This window comes from Halichoeres trimaculatus, unplaced genomic scaffold, assembly GCF_033239565.1.
Source record: "Halichoeres trimaculatus isolate MK-OKI-2021-1 unplaced genomic scaffold, fHalTri1.1 fHalTri1_scaffold_11, whole genome shotgun sequence".
Taxonomy (NCBI): domain Eukaryota; kingdom Metazoa; phylum Chordata; class Actinopteri; order Labriformes; family Labridae; genus Halichoeres; species Halichoeres trimaculatus.
Genome location: NW_027437189.1, coordinates 28,902,015 through 28,922,352, shown reverse-complemented (window position 1 = coordinate 28,922,352; position 20,338 = coordinate 28,902,015). Strand labels below are relative to the sequence as shown.

The 20,338-nt window shown below is 40.8% G+C and overlaps 1 protein-coding gene across 2 annotated transcripts in view; it reads right to left on the bottom strand.

Annotated features, from left to right (window-relative positions):
• Positions 1 to 12,106: 12,106 nt before the first annotated feature.
• The window catches only part of chchd6a (coiled-coil-helix-coiled-coil-helix domain containing 6a), a 94,284-nt gene continuing 86,052 nt past the window's right edge, over positions 12,107 to 20,338 (bottom strand). Inside the window, exon 8 of one of the 2 annotated variants that reach the window (XM_074681711.1) lies at positions 12,107 to 12,736. In XM_074681711.1, the coding sequence (XP_074537812.1) occupies positions 12,713 to 12,736 (24 nt within the window). In that variant the 3' untranslated portion in view covers positions 12,107 to 12,712. The remainder of the gene's footprint in view (positions 12,737 to 20,338) is intronic. The other variant, XM_074681710.1, reaches the window with a different exon arrangement.

Here is a 20,338-nt window from a genome sequence, read left to right as displayed (position 1 = left end):
TCTGTCTGTCACACGAGTCACCTCGGACAGCGCTCATCAGATGGTGACAGCCTGGAGGGAGGGATTCATGTCACTGGTGTACAAGGATTCACTGCCCAGGACATGAGCTGCAAAACAGGTCACAACAAACTGACACATCGGTCTCTGATGGCGCACGTGGTGAGGATGACAGCTTTAACACTGGCATGATGTATTTTTCTATTAGCATTTCAATGTTGACCCTTCACTTTCTTTTTAAAGTGTTGAAATAAAACAGGAAATTCTGCAAGAAACATCCTCTTTTTATTCTGAGGACATGAGAAATTTGATGCAGTTCCATGTCCAATTTCTGTTTCTCTAAAGCAAAGCCCAGACTCTGAGAAGGTGACTAAGCAAAATTCTGCCAAAACATGCAACAATCTGTTTGCCATGTCTTCCATTTACTGAGGCTCTCAAGGCACAGCCAGGGGTGGAGGGTCTTTGGCTTTGGGGCCATCTCTGCTTTTTTTTGCAGATGATGCAGCTCTGCTGGTTTCTTCAGGCCAGGACCCTCAGCAGTCATTTGGGCTGAGAGTCAGCTCCTGGAAGTTTATGGCCAGGAAAACATTGGATTGCTCCTTCTGGGCTGGGAAGGAAAGTCTTTACCTCGAGTGCAGGCGTTGTACTGGACTGTTGTGGTAAAGAGAGAGCTGAGCTGGAAATCAACCCTCACCTTTGGTCAGGAGCTCTGGGTTCAGATTAAAAAAGTGAGGCCACAGATACATCCAGCTGAGATGAGTTTCCTCTGAAAGGCGTCTGGACTCAGCCTTGGAGTGCGGGTCAGTATCTCTGACATCAGGAGGAGGCTCAGGGCAGATCGAGAAGAGTCTGTTGGTAGGGAAGTTTACCCCGGACTGGTACTTTAAAGGTCCATATTATGCTCCTTTTTTGCAGTTTAATATGGATCATTGATGTCTTCATGAAATGGTAGTAACATGTTTTGGCCCAAAAAGTCAATAAATCAAGCACAGCAGAATTGTTTCCAGGCTCCCATAGCCCCTCTGTTCAGAACGCTCTGATGTAGTGGGCATGGCCTTCATATATAAATGAGCCACTGCTGATTCGCCCCGCTCTTCCACGTCACTGTGAGCGGCGCCATGTAACCATGACTACTGAGCTCAGAGTGCACAATGTTTAGAAAACAGCGAAGCTAAGTTACTGTAACATTACAGGCCAAAACAACAGGCTAACCACAGCTAAAGTTAGCATCCTGAAGCTAACACAGAGACAGGAGGGACACTGAGGAAAAGCTCTTACATCTGCTCCACAGCACACAGCATATAAATTACTCACATTTCCAGGGTCTGAGGTTTGTTGGCGGATGGTTGGGAATGCGCCTGGTTCAGGACCAGTCTATTCACTAGCCCTCTGTTGTACTATCCAAAGTTGGAAAAGCAGTTGGCCGTGAAGTGACTAGCACACACATGCACAGTTTTACTGAGTGTAGCTGGCACATTTCCTTGATAAATTAACTCTAGCCACTTAGTCTTGTCTTCTTCTGAGATGGGAAGCTTGTGCGTGGAACTATGTGGCTGCTTACAGCCAAAAACAAAGCAGTGATGGCTCTTTAATTTCAGCATTCTTCTCCCCACTGCTCCAGTGGACCAGTCAGGTCAGACTTGCTCCTGATTGGTCAAAAAAGGGAATCGCAGATGATGGCGAATCTCCAAAATCCAAACAGCTTGTTTTAGGTCAGGATTTTACATTCACAAGCACAACTAAGTACAGGTTTTGTCATTAAATATCACATTTTGTGGGCTGGGAGGAAATCCAAAGACCCAAAAATTTCACTAAAAGACTTAATAAAGTAATTATTGCATAATATGGGACTTTTAATGTACCGGTCCCTAATTGGGTCGATACCCGAATACCGTAAAGGATCTGGAAAAAAAGGTACTTTTATCGGTACTTGTCTCTTCAATTGTCACGTAGTAATGACATTACTGTCGTCGACAGGTGATGACGCAGCTGGCCCAAGCATGCCAGTGAGGGCTAAGCACTTGAGGGTTTGGGCTCACTTTAGTAAAGTTAATGAAAACTCGTCCCAATGCAATCTTTGACGGACAGAAGTTGCTTGGGAAGACTAGCAACATCACCAAACACTTGGAGCGTGCGCACAGTTTAAAGCTAAAGGAGTGCGGGCTGTTAAATTGCTACAGCAACACGAGTAAAGACTGCAGCCTGGCTAACACTAAAGATTGTTTCGTTCCTGCTATGTCAAGTCATGGTAACATTTTTGTCTAGTTTTAGTCATCATTACAGCGTCGATTTTAGCACCACTGATAAATTAATCTTTATCCTTAACCTTAATCCTGTAAGCAGCATAAACCAGGCAGCAGCAACCACAGGTCTGCTAACATCGCAGACGACCCCGTTCACAATCACCAGGCTAATGAAGAAGACAGCAGAAAAAGTGCAGGAACGCCATAGGGTCGTCTCAAAGTTCATTGTGAAGGCTTTCCAGCCATTTGCAATAGTCAAATCCAAGTGGTTTAGGTAAATAGTTAATAGTAAGTCCACTTGAAGTTAGTGTGAGCACTGTTAGCTATCCTATTATTAACTCATTGTGTATTGCTTTTCTCGTGATGATGTTAGGGAGATGACCAGAGCCCTTAACCCAGGTTACACCCCCGCCCCTTCCAGAGAAGTGTTGTGACACTTCTCTTACTGTCGCCGCTATCTTTCACCTACCTCTGCGTCCAGGCCTCTTCAACACCACCTGAACAAGTGTTATCAACCACTGGAGACACACTCTGTCTGGAGAGGTCTCAGCTGCTGCCAGAGAAAGCTTATATGTTGCTGTTCCTTAAAAATAACTGTCAGGGCCAAATAAGGCAGAAGAAGTGCCTTCTCTACACTGTTTGCTCTGTTCTGTTTGATATGTGGGTCTGTCTGTACATACAGTCTGTTGGACGATGAATGGGTTTTGCAAACTCCTCAGCTTTCTTTTTGCCTCTGAGAAGCATTAGTAATGTATTACTTCTATTCTATTGAAGCTGTTTTAGAACTTGTGGTAATAAAAAAAGGTTGAATCTTTTAAAATCTTGTAAAGTCTTTTTTTTTATTAAAAAAAACGACAACAACAGTATCGATAAGTATCAATACCAATAAGGAGTATCATAACGATATACATCCCTATCTGTTGGGATGGTTTGGGAATCTGGGAAGGATAAATCCAGGAAGCCTCCCTTTAGAGGTTTTGGGTGCATATAATCATTTTGTCATTTCTTTGTTGTCAAAACACAAATCAGCATACTTCTGCTTTGGCGGCGCATGAGGAGCAGAAAAGCTCCCTGCCTGTCAAGCACTCATTGTGTATTACACTGCATGTCTCGTGCCCTCTGCCCTTTCTGTCAGTTCCTGTTCTGTCAACTTCACCTTGACTCCCCTGGAGAAAATAAAAACACAGCCTGTATTAGCCAATCAGATTGAAGCAAGGCTCATTGTTTAACCGTAGATTCAAAAATAAAAACTTGAGGAAGGCTGGATCAAACCTTGCGTCCAACCAATCACAAAATGTTACAAAAATAGCTACACTCCATGTGAGGTAATGTTGGTCTGTAGCAATATGTGGTTTAGAAAAGTGAAGCCTAGGCAGAAGTGCGAAAAGTCGCTGTTCATCAAGAATCCGCTTGAGGCAGGCTGCAGAAAGACCGGACGCCACATACGCACCAGGCCAAAAGAACAGACTTTTACGTCGTTGAAAAGCATATTTACAGCCTGGTTAAAAACAAACAAACAAACGAAATAAAAAAAAACTCTTGGGTCTGAAACGCTAATTTCGCTGTCAGCACACACTGTAGGGTGGGTGTAGAGTGGGGCACCAGTTGTGGTAATGTATGTATGCCTGCACATTTTGCCCTGTGCTTTGATATCATTTCACTGACACTGTCAAGCCAGTCATTTGAATTGTCCTATTTATATCTGTAATTTTGCATCCTTTGCTTTTTACTGGGCGGGGTACCAGATGCAGCCAAAAGCACAGACATGTTTACTCTGATTTCTTATGACTTTCTCTGATCTGCACGTCCATCAGATGTCAAATGTTAAGAAGGATAGGGTGTTATTGTTTGTTTAGTACTGAATACCAACCCTGTTAGTTGATCCAAAATAGTCAAACCGCCAGCCAAGGCTGTAGCAGGAGACTGCACAAGATAGTTAATTTGCAGATGTCTAAGCAATGGTTAGTTTAGCTTCTGCAAAAAGACCAAAAGCAAGGATAGCAGCATCTGGATTAAGATGGATTCTTTAAGGCCAGTTTTAAGGAAAAAAGTGCATCTTTAAAACGCACAAAGATAGTTAACAAAGTGTTGATGTATGTTTTTAGTGACTATGTATGTATGTATGTGTATATATATATATATATATATATATATATATATATATATATATATATATATATATATATATATATATATATATATATATGTATATATAGAGAGAGAGAGAGAGAGAGAGAGAGAGAGAGAGAGGGGGGGGGGAGAGAGAGAGAGAGAGAGAGAGATGTATATGTATGTATATATGTATTTATGTATATATTAATTCCCACAGTGTTTGATTGAAGGCTTGTGGACACAGCTCTTATGGTCATTTATTTATTTATTCTGAACGGTCTGTGCACCATAGGAGCGTCAGTACAGGAGTCTTTTGTCCCTGAGAGAGTAATGACAATGGGCAGATAAAGGGAAGTCACCACATTAAACAGCATTAAGCCACTCAGTACCAGACGCATTACCCAGGGAGAAAGAGGGGCTAAAGAAAAGGATGAGAGCGGAGAGAGAGTGACAGCGAGGCCCAGAGAAAAGAGCGAGGCAGCGATAAATCTGAGGACTAATCCCAGCCACTACAGAGGGATTAAATCGTCCTCGCGCTGCACGTTTTCCTGTTCCGTCAGACGGCGGAGGTTAAGCAGACCGCTCCCTCCCGGACGCTTTTCCTGCTCTCCTCTCATCCCCTCCACCACCTTTTTCAGCCCTCTAATGGCATTAGAGAGGTGGAAGTCTTTAATCGGAGCAGAAATGCGGTGAGGGAGGCTTCTGCGGAGCACCTCACACACACACACACACACACACACACACACACACACACACACACACACACACACACACACACACACTTGTGCTGAGACGCTGTTGAACAGATGGAGTGTCGGGCTAATAGATGTCAGTGTTTCTGATAATCTGATGGAGAAGAGAGATAACAGAAAGAGTCATTGATTTCCCTTGAGGCAGGTGTGTAAGAGAGTGTGTGTGAACATGATTTATGTATTCCTGTGAGTATGTGTCTGTGTGTGTGAGAGACAGAGCATGTTTTGTGAGCCATACTGCCTGAAGTGAAAGAAACAATATTCAGCCAGTAACAAACTAGCTTTTTTTTTTAAAGATTCTGATCCAACATTTGATCTTAAAGCTTGTTGGTCTACGCTAAGAACCCATGTATTTTATGAGGAAACACACATGCCCTCATGTCAAATAGCAGCATGCTTATGTATTGTCAAAATATCTCCTCACACACTCACCTTGCATGTATGTTGCATTTTTGTTTTGGGTTAAAATATCTAGAAGCTTATCATAACTGTCATATTTCTTGAAATAAAATGTGTTTTTTTGTCTCAAATTACCCATCAATTTAATTCTGACTGACTGACACATCAGTAGCTATTTATTGCTCAGGCCTTATTTATGGCACCTTGTTATGTGTGGACTTGGGGTCCTTGGCACTCAATAGAATCCAGGCCCTGGACTCCTCAAAAAAAAAAAAAACCCTCCAATGTGGCATTTGTATAGGGCATTAGCTTCATTAGCCACGTCTCTGTAAATAGCATGATGCCACTATGCCAGTACTTCCTCTGGTTCTAGGTCAGTCCATCTTACTGGAGATAGATCATACATTCCCTATAGCAAGGATGGAAAGACAGATAAACATTGTCTTGTCTTAGCTGGTAGTGCAGTACCAGCACATCACCCTCGCTTCATTCTCTTCAGCTCACAGGGAACAACAGGCCTAGCATCGGTTAGCATTAACATGCCACAAGCTACTGACTGATCTCATGTGAAAACAATGTGACCATGGTTACACACAGGATCCCTGCACACAAAATAAAAAAAACAAAAACAACACAGCAGACATAACCACTTTGATGTAAGTGACCAATGAATGAGCCATAAGAAGTAATGACAGACTTTATATGCAAAAATAACTCAAAAGACAAGAGAAAAAGGACGAAAGCACTTCTGCACTGAGCGGCCACTCAAGTAGAGGAGGAAAAGAGAATTAAAAGTGATTTCCAGCGATTTCAAAGTTATGACTATAATTTAATTGAACACAAAAACATTTTACCGACTAGCACAGTTAAAAGGCAAAACCAAGCAAATGTTTTTTCTTATTTTGAGTAAGAAAAAATTAAAGTTTCATTTTTGCTAGATTTACCAAGTACACCCCACCCCTAGAAAAAAAAAAATTACAACATATTATGCCTATAATAAAGCTTGAATTACTTTGTAAAAAGTTAAAAATCAGCCATTGTGATAAGAATATTACTTCTTAAATTTCAATAACCTCCTTCAAGAAACTAATACGGGCTTTATTTTGTACTCATTAAAAGCAATTCAGGATTTATTTTTGGTTTCCCTTAGCTTTAAAGAAGTCCTGAATTACTGACATCTGTCTGGTTTTGTTGAGTGAATGTGACTTATACTGAGTCAAGAAACACATTGGACATTTAAGTCTGTCTTTTGTATCTTACTGAAACTATGAAAAACATCGTGCATACGCTGGGTACTTGAGTAAGGTTTAAATTTTGCATTTTGCAAATAAATCAGTTAGTTTCACACAATAGCTTTTGCTCTCCAAACAGGAGCAAAGAAAAACAGAGAATAAATGTGGTGAGGACTCTGAAAGGCTGCAGAAGTGAGTCCGTATTTAACCGATAAAAACTCATATCATGAAGAGAGAAATGTCTCCTCATCTGCTGGCTTGCTACTACATCTCAACACTCTCACACAAGGACATCAGCTTCTTCTGTGTGCCTCGTTATTTGTTTTTTTCAGTGCAGGCTTTACCTGGAGTGTGATCGGATAAAATCTACCTGAGTCTCACAGAAGTCTCATTAGTGACCCTGAAAAATCCCCCAAATCTTCATGTCTGTGTCTGACTTGTCTTTGGGTGTGAAAAGGTTTCTGACTTCAGTACTTTGGATTCCCTCTCTAAACCTCTTTTAAGACTGCTGGTAAATGGGACGCATTAGTGGGATTAGTGATGTCCCTGATCTCAGCATTTCAGTGAATAGAAATCTTTCAAACCATTCTTACAAATGTTGGCTCGATCTGCTGTAAAAGACACAGTTTGTGATAAAGCAGAAGCAGTACACTAGTGTTTTCTTGTGAAATTTCATGCAGACAGATACAATATTTCAGATACCCTGTGAATATGTGCAGACTTCTCCTAACATTACAGCGTACAGAGCTGTGTTTGTAGAGCTGAATCTGTGGTCCACACACACTCCACAGGCGCCTGTGTAGCACAGAGAAGTTGTCACACTCTGAAATCTTCACCTGCGTGTCACACACTCTCTTGAAGCTGCAGATAAGAAAGATTTCTGCCTTTTATAAACCTGTAACGACAGGCGTGGGTGTTTACCTCTGCACTCACACGTGCAGAATCTCTCTCAAAGGTTCAAGCAGACACCAGAATCCTCCTCTTTCTCTTTCTGTATTCTCTGTACGTCCCACACCGTCTCCCCCCTGCTCCCCACTCTGCGCTCCTCCTTCCCCTCGCTGCAGTGGTAATTGGGTATGACACGGGATCAACAGGGAGAGCGCGAGGATGCATTTGAATGCGCTTAACGTCGTCTTCCTCACTTCTCTTTTCTAACCTGCTGCCTTCCAGCTCCGAGCCCTGGCTCTCCACTGTTACCGTAGCAACATCTGCGAGACCGCATCCTCTGTCTCCCCTCCTCCACCCCCGTGTCATTTCTTTTATTAAGATTGGCCGCTGGTGCCCAAACGTGTGTGAATTTCTGAGGTGCATAGCAGCAGACCTTGTTCCAAGCCAATTACCAGCGCCTCAGTACAGAACTGAAAGCTACGACTCAGAGAGAATCACCCGAGCAGAGAAATCACCGCCACTTGAGTCAAACTTGTTACATTAAGTCAATCAAGTACATTATTGCACACCTGGGTACACCTCAGAGGGGAAGTCTCCAGCTGAACAGCCACAAAGCTGCCGCGGAAAAATCCACAAAGAAATCCACTCCCATATTTCACATCATGAAGGTGACTGTGGAAGCTACTTACTGTCGGGCTGTTTTATCATACACCTGCAAATATTCTTCAAATTTGTGAAAAACTTGGCAAGATTCCCCTGAAGAGGCTTGATGAGTGTTTATCAGAATTACTGTTTTAACTGGGGTCATTTTTCAGGATCACACAGAGTGAACATTTTGTTTTCATGTTTAAAGGGGCTGTGAGGAGCCTGATAGTTATCCACTCTTTAAAATGAGATTATCAGCACCAATATTGCCGGCTACAGGTCATTCTTAATCGCTACTTCCTAGCTTCCAGCTCGGGTCGAGCAGGACTGGATTGATTTACGCAATGTCGAGGTCTCTGTGACACCACGCCAGCTGACAAAGTTCAGTTGCGGAAAGAGAGATCTGTGTTTCTCAGAGCTAAAAACGATTTCTGTAATTAATCTTGTACTGATGGTAGACACATGAGCCTAACTGTCGGAAAGAAGAAAGACATTAGAGCAGAAAAAAGATAAACAAGAGTGATGCCAGCTGCACAAAACATGGACAGCTACTTAACTACTGTATGAACTGACAGTGTGTACTAGTTGTCACATTAGCCTACAGATACATTGGAGCACTGGGCTGCCGATAGCACTACATCGATCCAATCTCCATTTAATTCCAAAACAAACACACACCTCGCTAAAAGTTATTTACCACAGTGTGCGAGGCCGTGCCAGAAGGTGGCGAGCAGGGTTTGGAATTACACAGTGGCCTTTCGGGGGGGCCCTATTTTTTACCGTGTGCACCACAACTTTTTAACTCACATGTGTTTACAAAGAAAAAAACTCCACTTCAACTACAGCAATTGTCTGATACTGTATTTAAAATTTCATTTAGTCACCATAGCAGCAATCCAAAAAGTGTCAGGGAATTTTTCTGCTTTTTAGCTGAGTTGCTAAAATTCACAGTAACTATGAATCACAGTGTGATGAATCGAATCCTTTAGTAATGTGCAGCATGGAGAGAAGATCTCTGCAAAGTGTCCTCTGCAGATGGAAAAGCTGTTTTGGCTTAAGTACTGTCAGATCTGAAGCAATAAAAATACCTCAGGACATCCCTCTGCAACTTATTGGACCATGTCATGTCAACTGTTCAGATCAATGTAGCAGTGGCAGCTTTCCTGGCTCCCAAATCTCTAAACTGCCCCTCATTTATGTTTTCCAGGAAAAAAAAACAGCATGTAAGACTTAAACAGCTGGTCAAATCCCACACAAAGGTATGTAGTAAGTTAATTGAAGGGTGCAAAGGTAGCCTCTGCTCAGGTGCAGCAGCGCACTGAAACGTCACACACAACAAGCAGTGCTATCCGGGGTGCTGAAACAAGCTCCGATATCAAGTGAGGATCATTAAAAATCAATTCCATCTCAGTGCAGAAACAGGCACATTACAAACCTGAAAATTTCCAGAGCTCCCCCTGAATCCTTGCTAAGCGCCGCCCTGTTGGCTACGGCTGCCTTTTGCAGCAGCTCTCTCTTCTTTGTCCGTTTCTTGTGTTTTTTTCATCTCTTTTTTGTAATCTTTGTATTTGGAGTGGGTCATTACTTTGTATGGTTCATTTTTTGGTCATGGACACCAAACTTTTTGTGCCTTCAGTGATATTTTTACTACTTTCGCTCCTGTGTTTGTCTGGAGATCCTACATGTAACCATGGCTACATTTACATGTGAAATCAGCTGTTAGTGCATGTAGCATGTCAATGCTAACTCGTGCAAGGCCTGATGTTTCCCCACAAGGTGAGGAGCAGGAGGTGAGGACGACGTGCTGGTTCTCAGGTGTGAGCTAAGAAGTGACAACATGGACCTGTCCTTCCATCCAACGTTATTGGGAACATAAGATCTATCTCAATAAAGATGGACGAGCTAGCTGTGCTAACCCAGCAACAAAGGGAATACCATAGGGCAGAATAGTATCATGCTATTCACAGATACAGGCTAACAGAGCTAACATCGGACGCCAGCGCTGCCTTGGAGGAGCTTCACCTGCTGTGGGCGGGCTGGATACAGGAGACGGACATGGAGCATGACTGAGGAGGCTCTGTCCTGGACCCTGTGGAGGTGGAGGCTGGCTGAACTGGGGGATGATGGCTGTCATCATCTGTTTTCTTGTGGACCTTTTTGCACTTTCTACACACTTTCTTGCTTTTGTTTTCTTGATTGTTGCTGTGACTTCATTTTTGTTGTACTTGTTACAATGACAATAAAGTTCGATTCTATTCTCGTGTGTCAGCCCCATAATTCGAAACCTGGTGGCCAGGCAGTCCAATTAAAATAGATCCTCCTCATAGCATCTTCAAGAAAAAAAAAACACGTTTTAGGTGTTACTGGCATATTTTTAGAGATCAAGCAACGATTGGTCGATGAGACTGTGCAGTGTGATTGTGGCACATTGGGATTGTAAGTGTTTACCTGCATAATTAACTACTTTACACAACTGGTAAGTCTTTTTATCAGTAGATCTGACAAAATGTATTTTGTTTGTGGTTTCATTCATAAGTTTGACAAAGAAGTATTTTTTTTCTTTCTTCAGACATATCAAGACTTTCTTACCATTTCGCAGGAGTTGGAGATATGCAGCTCTTTTTTCCTAGCATCGCTGTCTGTTGGCTCTACTTCCTATTATCTTACACAAATCTGTGAAAGTTGAAAGTTCTGAGATTTGATGGTCTTGGACCTGGACTGTGAACATCTAAAGTCATAGCAAAGATTGTAAATAGAGGTGAAAGCACTGACTTCTTTCTGTGCAAAACTGAAGCCAAAGTTTGGAGCTGGTCTGTGCTTCAGGGATCTGCTGGTGGAGCTGTGGTATTGACACCAGCTAACAGACAAGTCCTTCAGCTGACAGACACATTATTTTTGGATGAAACGGCAAAAAATCCTCAGGTTGTCACAGAGATATTTAGGTAGACGGATGACTTCAAACAGACAAACCATCACTTACCTGACAGAGGTGCAGCTCACAAAACACATCCAAACACTCTGACAGCGGGCCAAGTCCAACCTGAGCGGGTGATCTGGTCATCAAACTGGGCACCAGTCAGCCACAAGAGCTGGGTGCAGCAAGTGGTTGATCCAGACATTAGCCATGATGAAAGTGGGGAGAATATAGAGTCGTGTTTACGTCTGAGTTTGAGTAGTATTGTGTATTATTTGTGTATGGTGTAGTTGGAGGGTTGAACATTCAGAGATTATCTCTAACAAATGTGTATGGACTGAGATTTGGGCCACAAGAAACTGAACTTAAAAGCATAATCTGAAATTGAATCAAGTGTTTAAAAAATTCAATTGATTTGCTTTAGAAATATATTTAACCTTAACTTGAAAATTCAACTTTCAGTTTAGTGTGGCACAATCAGTAAGTCATCTACATCTGAGAGGAAAAGTAATCGAGCACAGATTCACAGAAATCCTCCCATCTCAGAGAACTTAAGTTTCGGGCAAACCTGATTCCTCAGTCCCTGGTCTCAGTTTCAAAACACAAAGTTAAGTTTTAGATCATGCTTTTCAAATAGATTAAAAACTGAAATTTAGTTTCCAGCGGCACAAATCTCAGCCCATAAATGTAAATTATTCAAATGTTATGCAGAAAAATGTGCAGATGTTGTAAAACATACTGGTTTTAACTTGTGTTAACTATACACATGTTTGTTCAACTGTTTTGGTAGAATAGAAATTTAGAAGTGATATAAAAATGAAGTAAAAAGAAAGAAAAATGTTTGATTTGACAGCAAAGAGCAGAGAGAATAACTGACAAACCAGAGAGAGTCAAAGGAAATAAGTGTTTTAATAAAATCATACACTACATCACAGGCGTGGTGAATCGATGTCATGGCCAGGATTACCTGAGTGTTTTTTTCCCCCTGTCTTTAAAAAAATACAAAACTATAAAACTCAAAGCAACAAAACTCAATCAGTCCTTCTTTCAGTCCGAGATCAAAACAAGGACGGTCCTAATGCACTGGATTCAGCTCCTACCTGAAAGGATTTTTCTTTTCTTCATTCCAACAAAAGCCGCAGAGGATGTGACAGACTGAATCTCACATTCAGATGATGGAGGAATGACCCTGAACGGATCCTTACAACTCAGATATCAGAAATTCTTTCTGCTGATGTTGTCAAAGGCTGGATTGAAAGTGTACTCCTCCAGGCCATGAACCTAATACACACACTCACTTCTTTTCAAAAGCTGCTCTCCTGTGTAAAGTAGCTGTGCAGAATAATAAAGCAACTTTAATGGAGGATAACTCAGATAAATAGCATTAAAAGAAACTTTTAAGATCAAGGCATTCTAAAAGAAATTCAACTCTTTCATATTTCAGAACAGGAATGCGACGTGTGCTGCCCTCGCGGTGCCAAGGTAAAGAGCCTCCGACAAATAACTGTTTTACCCTTTTCCTTCCTGTCTTCATCCGTGGTTGACCAGCTGGCTCTGAGGAAGAAGAAGAAAAAATAAATAAGTACGAGTCCATTTGCACTTGGACTCCCCCCTGTGACCTTTGAGATGCTCTTAGGTGTTAGGACTTGTCAGAGTTTTACTGTCTAATTGACCAGAGCAGAAAGGTCAGACCTGGTAATAGTAGAGATTATCCCAGAAAGGAGGAGACATGAAGCTGCTGACTGATTTTACTCAGGGTGATGTTAACACCAAAGAGGTTTGTACGAAGCGCAACACAGAGTAACTACAAGATCATCTCCTTCTTTGCCAGAGTCAATGTGTGCCTGAAGTTTATCTTTGTTGATTTAGTCTGTGCAGATATTCGTATCTAAGAAATTGAAAGATATTTTTTATTTCAAAATACTTACAAAGTTAACGATATTCTGAGTGATGCAGTCTGTGTTTGTGCATTTCAAGGAGCACAGAAGTGACTTTCAGGAGTGTCAGCTGGGTCTTTTGATAACTGCATGTTCAGAGGACTTGACTTGATAGGAACTTCAGATATAACTGGACATAAGGAGAAGTGGCATTTAGGTCAAAGCTGGCATCACAAAAGTGTAAGTTCAGCCAATCTTCACACATTTTATTACTCCTCACAGACTAACTACCTGCAGAAATGAAGAGGTGATCAGTGTGTACAGGTGGGACCTGCAGATGCATGCAACACTTTACATCCTTCCGCTTGGTAATATCGTTACACACCATCATGATGAAAATCATTAAATACCCATGACAAAACAACTCTCTTATTTTGTGTTTCACTGACATCAAAGCATGGATGAACTAGAACAATTGGAATTCTTGTCCCAGGAGCACAAACCAGTCAAAGACAAAGTGCATTCAATGCAAGTAGGTGTTAAGAAGTTAAGGTAAACGCCATATGTGGTTTTAGATCCAGGATTAAATTTAACATGTTGTTTTAATATGTTCATAAACACTTCATTTCATCATCTTAGGCATACCGCTTTAACCCAGAAAACGCAAAAAATTTGAACTTGTGCTTTTCTAACATTTTGCAAAGACTACAGTAACGTACTTTTCACTGGGTTACCAAAGTCTACAAAGCTTTCTCAGAACGCTGTGACAAGAGTTTCAACACATAAAATATAATCAGATCACCCCGTTATTAAAACTCTGCACTCGCTCCTTGTTTCTTAAAAAAATGTTTTTTTTTAAGTTTTTGCTTGTTTTTAAAGCTTTACAATGTCTTTACTGGTTGTGTTGTTGGGGCAGATTGTCTGTTTGTCTGTAAAAACATGACTCAAAAAGTAACAGACAGATCTTGATCAACTTTTCAGGAAATGTTCAAAATGGGATAAGGAAAAAGTTATTAAATCTTGGAGGTGATCTGGATCACCGTCTGGATCCAGGATTTTTTAAAGGATTCTTTATTATTGCGAGCTAGGGCCATTTTCACCATATGTGTATATAATTCCATGATAAATGGTCGGATTGCTTTGCAAAACAATACAAGACAAGGTCACCATAATTTCTGGCAGATGTAAAAGTACGATCCAGATCCTGGAAATATTCTAGATACTAAGATCAGGAATATGAAATATGTACTGGGTCATCATAATTTTCAACACTGTCAGGTAACAAATTATCATACAAACCTGCAACTAACACCAAATTGTAGCAGACAGTTTGCTGAAAGGGAGTATAACATTAAAGTAGGACTAAAGTGTTGGTGACAATCACAATTTGCTTGGCAGAGGTCTGCGCTCTCTGAGGGCTTTTCTAGTTTTAACTTCTCCTGTCTCTTTTCATGTTGTGAAGCACTTTGGGCTGCATGCTTTTATTTATGAAAGGTCCTGTATAAATAAAGCGAAGTTGAGTTGAGTTGGGTTGAGTTGGGGAGGTGCTGGGGCTAGCGGCCCAAGGGCCAAAACCAGCCAGCCAGAGCTTTCCACCCAGGGCTAAACTGTTACTGAAAAATACCTCAGTGATAAGAGCAAAATATGTTACTTTCTTTATCCATTTTTCAAATCAGCTCTCTAAAAAGAAGCCTGTGCAGTAGCCAGCCTTCCATTAAAAACAAACCGACTCATTCCATGCAATGATGCACTTGTTGCCCTCTCTTGTTAAGCTGAAGTTGGGTTGATAATTTGTCTTGTATGGGACTATTGAGCTTTTAAAGTAGAAATGTTTGTCTGACTGAAGGGTCTCCTGTTCAGGATATGACTCCTTGAAGCTTGCATGTTTTGTGTTGTGATGTTGCCTCAAATTATATTCTTAAACAAGAGCCATATTTTTGTTGTAAATGAGGCCCAAAGGTACTGCATTGGACGGTGATGGACAGCTTGACAGCCTCACAAATATTAAACCTAAATCATTGCAATCTTCCCCTGGTGGATTGCTGCAGTACAGGTAATATGAGTGACCCCTGGTTGAGAATGATGCATGATAAACATGAAAGTAGTGCAGCTCGAGTTTCAGCTTTAATAAGCTAATTGAATGCAAAACCTTGTAAACCTCTTCAGCAAGGGACTTGTGTCCCCCAACAAACCCCCGTTTGAAAAAAACAACAACGAAACAGCCCTACAAACAATTGATCCAAGCAGTGCGACCTCCATTTTTCAACTGGCGATCAATGAGGTCCTTGAAACGCAGAAATCATTGTCTCTCAAAGAACACAAGTGGTCTGACATCGTGATTTGGAGCGACTGTGTGTGGACTTCTTAATAAGCACGTGAGGGAGCTTTGACTCATTAAAACCTTTAGCCCCCTGAAATGCCTGTGATCAATTAACACCTTTTAATATTTGAAGAATAATCCAGAGAGAGGTGATAATGAGGCAGTTTAAATAAAGCTTAGCCACAATGCTGACACATTTCTAAAACCTTAGAATACAAACTTAACATATGATTAAAAAAAGCCTGCTGATATATAGACAGTTTCAACAGAGCATATAGATTCAGCGCGTACGAAAGTGACGCTCATGGATGTTTTATAGTATGTGATTGGCCTCTATGAGAAGGTCAACAAACTCTTTGAAGCCTTATTAGTTATCATTATTCCTTCCAAGAGAGACAATATCTAACAAGACAGCTTGTGGCTATGATTATATAAGCTAATTACCACAGGGAGGCCTGACCCTGACAACTGCACCTCCCACACAGAATCTCAATAAATTGAAGGCCAGATGGAGGGAGGGAGGCTGATCAGCCTGTTTTTCAAGAAGAACAAGCGACAGGTTCAACTCCTGATACAAGCAGTGTGATTATCACACAGCTGCACAAAGCCAGGATCACATTTTTTCAGTTTGTGTGAGTGTCTCGAGGTTTACCTCTTCTTTATGTGAGGCTTTGATAAGACAGTGTGATGTACATGTGTTAAGATGGAGGGATAATTGGGGTCATGCTGAAAAGACAAAGAAGTAAATGTGAAGAAATTTCTCTGACAGGATAACAGAAGCAATGAGGAAAACGAGAGAATTTAACGTGTTAATGACTTAGATTCTTAGCTGTGAGGCCAGGCTCACAAATGTACTAATTTTAAGTGTTACAGGGAATGAAGCGATTTTTCAATAAAGCTTCCTTTAAAGCCACAGGAGGAAGTTTAAGTCAGTAAATCAGACTTTATTCCTAGATATAAAGTTGGGCGGTCATTTTCCAGACATGACCGCCTGGGTAAATACTCATGAAATCTTGAGTTAATTTTGCTAGCTATTTTAGATTATTATATTGCAAAATACCTGTTAGCTTAAAGATGCAATGAGGAGGATCTGTTTTAATTGGACTGCCTCGCCACCTCCTGGCCTGGAGTCTCACACACACTTTTGTGACAAAATTTAAGGCGTGTGTTTGTTTTGGAATTAAATTGAGATCTGATCAAAAAAACAATTATCTGTTCTGGAAAACTTTTTACCAGATACAATGAGCTGTGGTTAGGTATTAATATGTAAAGTTACATAGGGATATGGTTTGAAACGTGACAACAAGCAAATGTTGTAAGTAGTTTAGTAGCTGTCCAAGTTTAGTGCAGCTGGCAGCCAGGTGCTCTAAGATATGTCTATAATGTGTAACGTTAGTAAATCCTGGTTATGTCCTGCCAGTCATCCACCAAACAGAGCTAACGTAACCTCACTCTTCATTTTATTGATAGGCTCTCAAGTTTGAACAGACCACTGCAGAATAACTGCTGACTGTGGGTTGGAGTAAACATTAGCACAAACAGTTTAGCTCCTGTGTTGGCCTTTAGCTTGTGCTCTATCACTTTCCTGCGCTGCTCTCCTGTCCTGTTTGTGTCTGACAGTTAGGCTCCTGTGTCCATCATCACTACAAAATTAAGCACAGAAGACGTTTTTAGCAGAGAAAAACACATAGCTCTCTTTTACAATGTGTCGTAAATGAATTCAGTCTTGCTTGACCTGATCGAGTAGCTAAGAAGTAGCATTTGGAAATAACCTATATTGGTGCTGATAATCTCATTTTTTAAGTGTGGATTATGATCAGGCATACATCTAGAAGGAAGACTTTTTCAAGATAACTGAGAAACTACTCACAGCTCCTTTAAGTCACATTGTCTTCTTTTTTTTCTTTTTTTTTGTGGTTTAAGTCTACTTTTAAATTGAATGTTTTCCCATTATATTTATTAATAAAGCATTTTAAACTTGGAAAAACAGGTCATTAGAATCACTTTCTTACAAAAAATTAACAAGGCTTGCGAACACAAACCTTAACTTCAGAATTCTAATGTTCTTGGACCACCTTCAAAAGCCAGGCATGGCACTGAATTTTCCATTCTGAACAGAAACAAAAGACAGAATCCTTTAAAATTAACATGTTAGGTTGTAACTCAGAGCACAAAGCGTTTACTATGTCAGAGTACAGCCTCGTGAAGCAGCAAGCATGTCTTTAACCGCTACATCATGACACCTAACTGTGTTATTAAGACTATTAAAGAACTGGGAATGATTTATGTCTGTGAATGACTTTCAAAAACATGAGACAAACCTTTCATATTTTTAACCTACATTCTGCTTTCTTGGATTCAATTACATGACAACATTTAAGTAAAGCAGAGTCTGTATGTTAAAGATCTGAGCTATCAACCAACATTTTTGGAATCTGTTGTTTTCTCAGTCCGGCTCGGTTCCACACGCTGGACAGCAGCAGGGAGGAGGTTTATTTCAGAATGACGTCTGGTCTCACTGAAGTCCTACAGCTCCAGTAGTCCATGTGGAACGATGCGATGAGCTAAATTGACTTGTGGCTGGGGTGCATTGACCTGAACCCAGCAGGTAGAGAGGCAGACTGCTTGTGTGTACTGCGTGTGCACTGCTGTCAAAGTATCTGTTCTAAGGACTGCAGAGTTCACTCCAGCTGTGAAACTCAAACCATTAAAACCACAGAGAGACTCCCAGAGCAGTGTGATCGATACAGCTCCTCTCTGCTGTCCTCTCATCTCAGCCTCTGATTTCCTCCCTCGCTCCTCCATTCTCTGCTCCTTTCTCCTCGATTCTACTCTTACCTCCTTTATTTTCTTGATTTGCAAAATATTGTCTCCCCTTTGGTTTATTATTTCAGCACATGATTCACTTGAATTAGGAAACACAAGGGTTTGCATGAAAGATGAGATCAGTGTTATTACAGACTTTATTTTGTGATTAGCATGTTGGTTCTAGGGTATCACAACTATTACAACTGCCACCGAACTGATGAAGTGGTGTCACATAGTGCGATGGTGGTCAGAGGAATTCTTCCCATGGTTCATAGAGCAGCTGCTTTCAAGGGACTAACTTCAGGCATTTGCAGGTTTTTATGAGGAGCTCAGTTTGAGGGGGTCAGGAAAACATGGGGAGTACAGGGAGTTGGGGTGACATGCAGCAAAAAGTTGTGGCCTTTTTGTTCCGTGTATTCTCTGTTATAATCTGTCTTTAATTTCCTTTTTTTGTGTATTTATCTTGGGTTTCTTTGTGTAAGTATTTATCCTTTTCTGTCTCATTCATAAGTGATCCACCTCTGGTAAGTGTCCGTCAAGTTTCCTGTTTTATTTCCAATTTCTTGCTCCCTGTGTCTGGTTTAGTTTTATTTCCTGCCCTTGTGTTATCTTCCTGTTTGGTTGCACTCATTGGATTCACTTGTCACTTTTTCACACCTTTGTTAATTTACTTTCTTTGTGTTTCCTCTTTTCTTGGACAGTTTGTTGCATCAATCAACCTCACATCATCGCATCTATGCTTCCTGTGAGTTCCTCTGTTGCCTTCTCTTTGCAGCGAAAGCGTTTTTTGTTTGTTTGTTTGTTTGTTTGTTTAATGAATCTATTCCTTTGTCTGCACTTTGTTCCTCCATCCTTGATTTTGGGCAACAATTGTGACAACTATAGCTTCAGTCAACGGACCATGTACTTTACCCTTACAAAACACAATTCTAAAGTAAAAAAATTATTGGCTGAAAAATTAATCCTGAAAAAGAAGGACGTCTTGTAAAAAAATGTTCTTTTGTTCTTGGACCAAAAAGTTGTTAAATATGTTTTCTGAAAAGAACATGTAACAGAGATTTTAAGGTGACCGTTCTGTTTAAGAATTCTGAAAATGAAATGCTTGGCATAGTTTGAACATGGGCAAAATATAGCCCGTGGGGTAGATCCAGTCCTTTGGGTTTCCTTATCTGGCCCAAGTGAGGTCAATCATAAATTAGAATAAAGATTAAAAACAAAAATTGTGCTGGGCATGTTAACAGCATCAAGTGAAGTTCAACAAATCCAAACACAGATCCTCCATCACTGATGATCAGTTCTCTGCTGTCCTCCTAGCCACCTCAGAAATTCATCCACATTTTAATGAGCTCATTTATTCACAAGACTGACTGGATTTTTCTCACTGCAGAGGTAAACTGAAGTGAAAAACATTCAAGTTACTGTTTTTTTTTGTATGAAGTTGTGATATAGTTTTCCAGCATTTGTGGAGACTAGCAAGCTAAAAATAAAATGAAACACCAATGCTATTGTCTTTGTTTATAATGTCTATTACTTCTATAGGAGTATTTTCCCATTTGACACCACGGTTCAACATGTTTACAGAATATCCTCATTCTTCAGCTTACCAGCAGCAGTTAATCAAATATAAGTAAGTTCTTATTATCATGGAAAAAAGTTAATATTGAGCAGAATGAAGTTCATGTTATTATTAGTGTGGCCCAATGACACAATTCAGATTTCTCATGTGGCCCCTTGTAAGAATTAGTTGCCCATCCCTGGTGTAGATCGTCCTAATCAGTATTTTCTAAGAAGCCATTTACATGACAACAGTTTTAGGGTGAAACGCAAAAGTTTTGTTGCATTTCAGCCTCGTGTTTACACAGAGACAGCGTTTGAGCCGACCTAAAACGCAAACTTTTGAAAACGGCCTCCAGAGTGGATGTTTTCTAAAACACTGCTGACACTGTTACTGTGTAAACAGTGAGCCGGCGTTTTCAGTGGAAACGCTGACATCACACTCCTCTTCGCGCAAGCGCATACAACAGGACAACAGTCCCATTGCTATGTTTGCCGTAAACTACCGTGTTGTGCTTGTGCTACTCAATCTGCTGAATCTGCTGACTGTCTTTCAAATAAATGTGCATCTGTTGCTCCACTTAAGTATTCACAAAT